Source organism: Armigeres subalbatus, chromosome 2 (assembly GCF_024139115.2).
Source record: "Armigeres subalbatus isolate Guangzhou_Male chromosome 2, GZ_Asu_2, whole genome shotgun sequence".
Taxonomy (NCBI): domain Eukaryota; kingdom Metazoa; phylum Arthropoda; class Insecta; order Diptera; family Culicidae; genus Armigeres; species Armigeres subalbatus.
The window spans coordinates 345433391-345441329 of record NC_085140.1 but is presented as its reverse complement, the minus strand read 5'-3'; the positions used below and the strand labels follow the sequence as shown (position 1 = coordinate 345441329).

Sequence of the window (7939 nt, the reverse complement as noted above, 5' to 3'; positions counted from 1 at the left end):
TATCTGAAGCAAGCGTCTCCAGTTCTTCAACACTTCAACGAAGGACCGTTTCACCGTGGCATCTTCCAGTCGGCGTGTGTTTAATCGTCATCCAACTCTTTCCTCCTGCCGACGAATCCGCGCAATGCGCAGGCGTATTTCGCCGATGAGGAGGTGATGATCAGACGCGATGTCGGCACTACGTGAACTTCTAGTGTGAAAATTTTTCTACAACTCTGCCTAACAGGTCGATGTTTGATTTCCACTATTAACGGAGTTAAGGCGCCAGTTCCAGTAACTCATACTAAATAAAATGACTCATACTAATTGCAGTAACTCATACTAAACTTATACTAAACTCATACTATGTAAAAAATTTAGCAAAAAAACAGATCGTCTTTGTTGCGAAACGATTTGATGCTGGCATGAAAAGGTATTACGATAATACTGAATCGTGGGAAATAAATTGAATTTAATGAATGTAAAAGAATAACATCAATATCAATAATGAGCGATTTTGTTTTCTTTATAACTTTTTTTACAACAGTCAGATCTTTTCGCAACTGTCACTAACTTTCAGATTAAAAAGCATGGTATAAAGTTCAAGTATAAATTATATTAAAATAGTTCATGAGCCACCTCACGAGACATTCTTTCACTGAAGTGGAGATTTCCACAGCAATCTTCAAATGATGCGTGCACAATCAAATTACATCCAAATTAGCTAAAGATTTAGGGAGGTATATTACAATGAAAAACCCAGATTAATCCACCTAGCGGTGATGATGCCTTTCTCGTGCGATAAAAATAGTAATTTGGGCATTACTTCTGAGCTCATCTTCCGATCGGGCCAATTTTCAATAGGAAATAATGAGACAAGATTCTGCGTCGAATGCAACCTGTTGCGAGGAAATCGGTTTGGGGGTAAGTGCATTAAAAGTGAGCGAGACTTTTTATGCGTTTTTTAGGAGAAAAAGTATTTTGGCCATAAATACCAAGCCCATTGTCCGATCCGTCCAATTTTCAATAGGAAACAATGGGGCAGGATACTACGTCGAATGCAGCCTGTTGTGAGAGAATCCGTTTAGGGTAAGTGCATTAAACGTGAGCTAGACTTTTTCACGCGCTTTTTTTATGAGAAAAAGTATTTTGGCCATAACTTCCAAGCCCATAGTCCGATCTGGCCAATAGGAAACAATGGGGCAGTATACTGCGTCGAATGCAACCTGTTGCGAGTAAATTGGTTGAGGGTAAGTGTTAAAAAAGTGAGCTAAACTTTTTGCTCTTTTGGTGCACACACACACACACACACACACACACACACACACACACACACACACACACACACACACACACACACACACACACACACACACACACACACACACACACACACACACACACACACACAGCTCGGGACTTGTTCCCGAGCGCCAATGAAAAACCACCAATCGGCGTTTCTCTCGGGAGATGACCGGGCCCTGGTACCAGTTCACTGGTTCCCAGCCAGCCCAAGCGGAATCTGCCTAGGGGACGTGGCGGAGGTTTGACAGTGGGCTCTGTTGAATCTCTACAAAAAACCACATGTCTACAAGCAGCTCTGTACAAGCGACCCGTGCCGCTTCCAAAGCACTTCAGCCCCATCAACAGGAGTGCCAACCGGCACATTAGGATCGATACCATTTCATTTTCATTTCATTTATTTAGTTAACATCTAAACAGATAACACTGAATCAACAATTTGACGCCACAATGCACGGTTCGAGGCCGCATCTCTCCATCCTCGGATACGCCCCACGCTCGCCAAGTCGTTCTGCACCTGGTCTGCCCATCTCGCTCGCTGCGCTGCACGCCGTCTCGTACCTGCCGGATCGGAAGCGAACACCATCTTTGCAGGGTTGCTGTCCGGCATTCTTGCAACATGTCCTGCCCATCGTACCCTTCCGGCTTTAGCTTCCTTCTGGATACTGGGTTCGCCGTAGAGTTGGGCGAGCTCATGGTTCATTCTTCGCCGCCACACACCGTCTTCTTGCACACCGCCAAAGATGGTCCTAAGCACCCGTCTCTCGAATACCTGGAGTGCTTGCAAGTCCTCTTCGAGCATTGTCCATGTTTCATGTCCGTAAAGGACAACCGGTCTTATGAGCGTCTTGTACATGACACATTTGGTGCGGTGGCGAATCTTTTTCGACCGCAGTTTCTTCTGGAGCCCGTAGTAGGCCCGACTTCCACAGATGATGCGCCTTCGTATTTCACGACTAACGTTGTTGTCAGCCGTTAGCAAGGATCCGAGGTAGACGAATTCCTCGACCACCTCGAAGGTATCCCCGTCTATCGTAACACTGCTTCCCAGGCGGGCCCTGTCGCGCTCGGTTCCGCCCACAAGCATGTACTTTGTCTTTGACGCATTCACCACCAGTCCAACTTTTGTTGCTTCACGTTTCAGGCGGGTGTACAGTTCTGCCACCTTTGCAAATGTTCGGCCGACAATGTCCATGTCATCCGCGAAGCAAATAAATTGACTGGATCTGTTGAAAATCGTACCCCGGCTGCTACACCCGGATCTCCGCATGACACCTTCTAGCGCAATGTTGAACAACAGGCACGAAAGTCCATCACCTTGTCTTAGTCCCCGGCGCGATTCGAACGAACTGGAGTGTTCGCCCGAAATCTTCACACAGTTTTGCACACCATCCACCGCTGCTTTGATCAGTCGGGTAACCTCTTCTCGTCCATAATTTTCCATAGCTCTACGCGGTCTATACTGTCGTATGCCGCCTTGAAATCAACGAACAGATGGTGCGTTGGGACCTGGTATTCACGGCATTTTTGAAGGATTTGCCGTACAGTAAAGATCTGGTCCGTTGTCGAGCGGCCGTCAACGAAGCCGGCTTGATAACTTCCCACGAACTCGTTCACTAATGGTGACAGACGACGGAAGATGATCTGGGATATCACTTTGTAGGCGGCTTTAAGGATGGTGATCGCTCGAAAGTTCTCACACTCCAGTTTGTCGCCTTTCTTGTAGATGGGGCGGGCATATAACCCCTTCCTTCCACTCCTCCGGTAACTGTTTGGTTTCCCAGATTCTGACTATCAGTTTGTGCAGGCAAGTGGCCAGCTTTTCCGGGCCCATCTTGATGAGCTCAGCTCCGATACCATCCTTACCAGCTGCTTTATTGGTCTTTAGCTGTTGAATGGCATCCTTAACTTCCCTCAAGGTGGGGGCTGGTTGGCTTCCATCGTCCGCTGAACTGACGTAGTCATCTCCTCCGCTGCCTTGACTTTCACTGCCTGTACTCTCAGCGCCATTCAGATGTTCCTCGTAGTGCTGCTTCCACCTTTCGATCACCACACGTTCGTCCGTCAAGATGCTCCCATCCTTATCCCGGCACATTTCGGCTCGCGGCACGAAGCCTTTGCGGGATGCGTTGAGCTTCTGATAGAACTTGCGTGTATCTTGAGAACGGCACAGCTGTTCCATCTCCTCGCACTCCGCTTCTTCCAGGCGGCGTTTCTTCTCCTGAAAAAGGCGGGTCTGCTGTCTCCGCTTCCGTCTATAACGTTCCACGTTCTGCCGGGTACCTTGCTGCAACGCGACCGCCCGCGCTGCGTCCTTCTCCTCCAGAATCTGTCTGCACTCTTCGTCGAACCAATCGTTCCGTCGACTTCGACCCATATACCCGACGTTGTTCTCCGCTGCGTCGTTAATGGCTGCTTTAACTGTACTCCAGCAGTCCTCAAGAGGGGCCCCATCGAGCTCACCCTCTTCCGGCAACGCTGCCTCGAGATGCTGCGCGTATGCAGTGGCGACATCAGGTTGCTTCAGTCGCTCTAGGTCGTACCGCGGCGGTCGATCGATCGATACCAGTAAGGTCCTAATTACGATATACTGGTCAGGCTTACGACAACGGACAGAATCTGGATAGTGGATTGGAAACGATGAGATTGGGCTGACGGTCGTGCTGTTCTACTCCCTGAGTAAGGTAGGGTGACACCGGCTTGAAATGGCGAGTGGGCCAACAGTACGGCCGCCTCCGTCCCGGTAAAAAACTAGCAGTCCTCCGAATACGTTCAATACTCGTCCACCAAGTTTCTTGGTGAGTACTAGGCTCGGTTGAGATTTTCCCGATTGCGCGATCGGCTCTGAACACGGCCATATAAGTGCGTCCGTGTCAACCCTCGCATGGACCTCACTGCTTGCAAAGATAATCCATGGATCATAAGCGACTACGTACGACGGGTGGAGATAACGGTTTGGAGGGGGGACCCTATAGAATGAATAATTCAACAAATCAAGCAGAAGCAGATGCAGGAGCGGCGAACCCGTTCGCCAGTAGTGGGTTGGTGAGATCACCGCCGTCAGTGGCAGTAGTGCTACAGCAACAACAGCGGCAGAAGCAGGAGCAAAAGGAGCAGAAGAAGCAGGAACAACTGCAGGAGCAACGGCCAGGGCAGAGTGAGCTGGACAAGCCCCCACAAAAGCCGAAAATAGTGGCCGCGAAGAGATTGGTGGAGGAACTTCACAATTTCGTGGATGGGAGGAACAACGTCCATAAGGAGATTAAGGACATGGTTCACAGGATCCGTAAGGCGTTATTATCGGCAGTGAACGAATTCGATACAGCAACGCTGAGGGCCGATGTAGCGGAACGCGCATAGGCACAAACTAAGACACATGCTGTTGCAGCTCCGCCGGAACAGGGAGGTATCGGGACATTTCCGTTATATCCTAAGAAGCAGGGGAAAGGGAAACTGCTCGGGTTTAGAGTTCACCAGCCTCCATGACTCCCAAAAGGGCAAGAACCTCACCGGGAGATGACAGGCCAGGCGGACTCAAGAGGCAGACACGGGCGGAAGCTGTCGCCGTCATAGGGACAGACGCTACTCCACAGGAGAAGGATGGAGTACCGTAGTAGGTCAGAAGGAGAAGAGAAAGAAAGAGCTGAAGCGAAAAGAGGCAAGGATGGAGCAGAATGGGAAAGAAAAGCCTCGTAGAAAGACGCCGAAGGGGAAGCTGTGCTAGTAAAGGCTAACGACGCTACGACGTATGCAGCGCTTCTCAAAAAGTTAGAGAAGATCCTGAGTTGAGGGACTTGGGCGAAAACGTGATAAGGACCAGGCGCACACAAACCGGAGAGATGCTCTTCGAGTTGAAGAAGGACCCTGCGGTTCACAGCTCGGTTATGCAGGAGCGCATTGCGAAATCATTGGGCTCAGAGGCGGAGGTCAAAGCCTTAACTCCAGAGATGGTGATTTTGTGCAGAGACCTAGACGAGATCACGTCGGAAGAAGAGCTGCGGGTAGCACTACAGGCGCAGTGCAATATAGGCGAGGTACAAATGTCGATCCGGATTAGGAAGGCGTACGGAGGCACACAGACAGCGATGATTCGTCTGCCAGTAACCGCTGCTTATAAGGCACTGGAAGTAGGCAAACTGACGGTTGGATGGTCGAAATGCCCATTGAAAGCCGCTCCAGAAGTGAGCAAATCTGTGGAGAGATGCTTCAAGTGTTTGGGCTTTGGACACCGAGCAGGAGCTTGTAAAGGTCCAGACAGATCTAACATGTGCTGGAAATGTGGGGAAACAGGTCATCTTGCGAGAGACTGCACGCAAAGACCGAAGTGTATGCTTTGCACTTCAGAGGACGGAAATGACCATCAGACGGGTGGCTACAAATGCCCAGCCTACAAGAGGGCGATCGCAGGCCAGCAGTAATGCAGATAATTCAGATTAAGCTGAATCATTGTGAAACCGCACAACAACTGTTATGGCAGTCTACAGCAGAAACGATGTGCGATGTCGCGATAATTGCAGAGCCGTATCGAGTTCCCCCTGATAACGGTAACTGGGTGACAGATAGAACGGGTTTGGCTGCGATACAAGTCATGGGCAAATTCCCTATTCAAGAAGTGGTGGAGAGTTCATGCGAAGGCTTCGTGATTGCCAGAATTAACGGCGTCTTCATATGCAGCTGCTATGCACCTCCAAGGTGGACCGTGGATCAGTTTAGCCAGATATTGGATCTGTTAACCGATAAGCTGATCGGACGAAGGCCGGTAGTCATAGGAGGTGACTTCAATGCCTGGGCCGTGGAATGGGGCAGTCGAGTGACCAACACAAGAGGATATATCTTGCAGGAAGCTCTAGCGAAGCTAGATGTACGATTGTGTAATGAAGGCTCGGTGAGCACGTTTCGGAGAGATGGGAGGGAGTCTATCATCGACATCACATTCTGCAGTCCTTCGTTGATGGCAAGTATGGACTGGAGAGTTAGCGAGGAGTACACCCACAGCGACCACCAGGCGATTCGCTACCGTATTGGTCAACGAAATCCTGGTGCAATACGAAGAAGGATATCCAGTGTTCGGAGGTGGAAAACGAAAGCCTTTAGCAAAGACCTATTCGTTGAAGCACTTCGACCGGACAGCAGTACCGAGATCATTGATGCGGCCGAGCTAACAAGAATGATGGTAAGGGCTTGCGACGCTACGATGCCACGAAAACTAGAACCGAGAAGCAATCGGCGTCCAGCTTACTGGTGGAACGACAGGCTAACCACGCTACGAGCTGCTTGCCTCAAAGCTCGGAGGCGGGCACAGAGAGCAAGGACGGAATCAGAGAGAAAGGAATGCAGGGAGGCTAAGACCGCATTGAAACGGGATATTCAACTTAACAAGTCAGACTGCTACAAGGAGCTGTGCCGAGAAGCAGACGCCAACCCCTGGAGGTCGCGTATCGGGTCATGATGGCGAAGATCAAAGGCCCATCGACGCCAGCTGAAATGTGCCCGGAGAAGTTGAAGGGTATCTTCCCGAAACATGACCCGACCATGTTGCCGCCAACACCGTACGGCAAAGGAGAAGCAAACCCCATAGATCGACAAGTGTCCAATAGCGAGCTTGAAGAAGCGGCGAAACGCCTGAAAGCGAAGAAAGCCCCCTTTTCGGATGGAAAACCGAACATTGCGCTAAAAGCTGCGATCCTGGCATACCCGGACATGTTCAGGAAGGCGCTGCAAAAGTGCCTGGACGAAGGAAATTTTCCAGAAATGTGGAAGATCCAGAAGCTGGTGTTGCTGTCTAAGCCAGGAAAGTCACCCGGCAATCCAGTCGCGTACAGGCCTATATGCCTGTTAGACACGCTCGGGAAGCTCCTTGAGAGAATCATCCTCAATAGGCTGACGAAATGTACAGAGGGAGAACGCGGGTTGTCGAATATGCAGTTCGGATTCCGTAGAGCAGTTTCGACGGTGGATGCCATTCGAACAGTGCTCGAGAGTGCTGAGAAGGCGTCCAAGCAGAAGAGACGAGGAGATCGGTACTGCGCAGTGGTCACGATAGACGTGAAGAACGCGTTCAACAGCGCCAGCTTTGAAGCCATCGCGACGGCGCTGCACAGAATGCGGGTCCCCAACTATCTGTGCAATATCCTGAAAAGTTATTTTCATGGTAGAGTTCTGACGTACGATACGAACGAAGGACATAAATCGATGCGCGTTACAGCGGGTGTTCCCCAGGGCTCCATACTTGGTCCAACTCTTTGGAACAGGATGTACGACGGAGTGTTGACTTTGCAGCTACCCAGGAAAGTGAAAATCGTGGGTTTTGCGGACGACGTGTCACTAGCGGTGATGGGCGAGACTCTTGAAGAAGTGGAGGTGTTGGTGATGGAGACGATAGCCATGATCGAGCGCTGGATGAGCGGTGTTAAGCTGCAGATAGCTCACTACAAAACGGATGTGCTATTAGTCAGCAATTGCATAGCAATCCAGCGGATGGAGGTCGTCGTCGAAGGACATGCGATTGCTTAGAAGCGATCACTAAAGCACATGGGAGTGATGATCGACGATCGGCTAAATTTCAACAGCCACGTTGACTACGCCTGTGAAAAGTCGGCGAAGGCAATGAACGCAATAGCGAGGATCATGCCAAACGTAGGCGGTCCAAGAAGCAGCA

The 7939-nt window shown here is 50.3% G+C and overlaps 1 protein-coding gene across 1 annotated transcript; it reads left to right on the top strand.

The window, feature by feature from the left end:
* The first annotated feature begins 5698 nt into the window (after positions 1–5698).
* On the top strand, positions 5699–6730 carry LOC134210019 (uncharacterized). Its single transcript, XM_062686045.1, has one exon. The coding sequence runs from the start codon at positions 5699–5701 to the stop codon at positions 6728–6730; it is 1032 nt and encodes a 343-aa protein (XP_062542029.1).
* The last annotated feature ends 1209 nt before the right edge of the window (positions 6731–7939 follow it).

Coding starts and splice junctions, on each gene's coding strand:
- LOC134210019 (XM_062686045.1), top strand. CDS start 5,699: ATGCAGATAATTCAGATTAAGCTGAATCATTGTGAAACCGCACAACAA.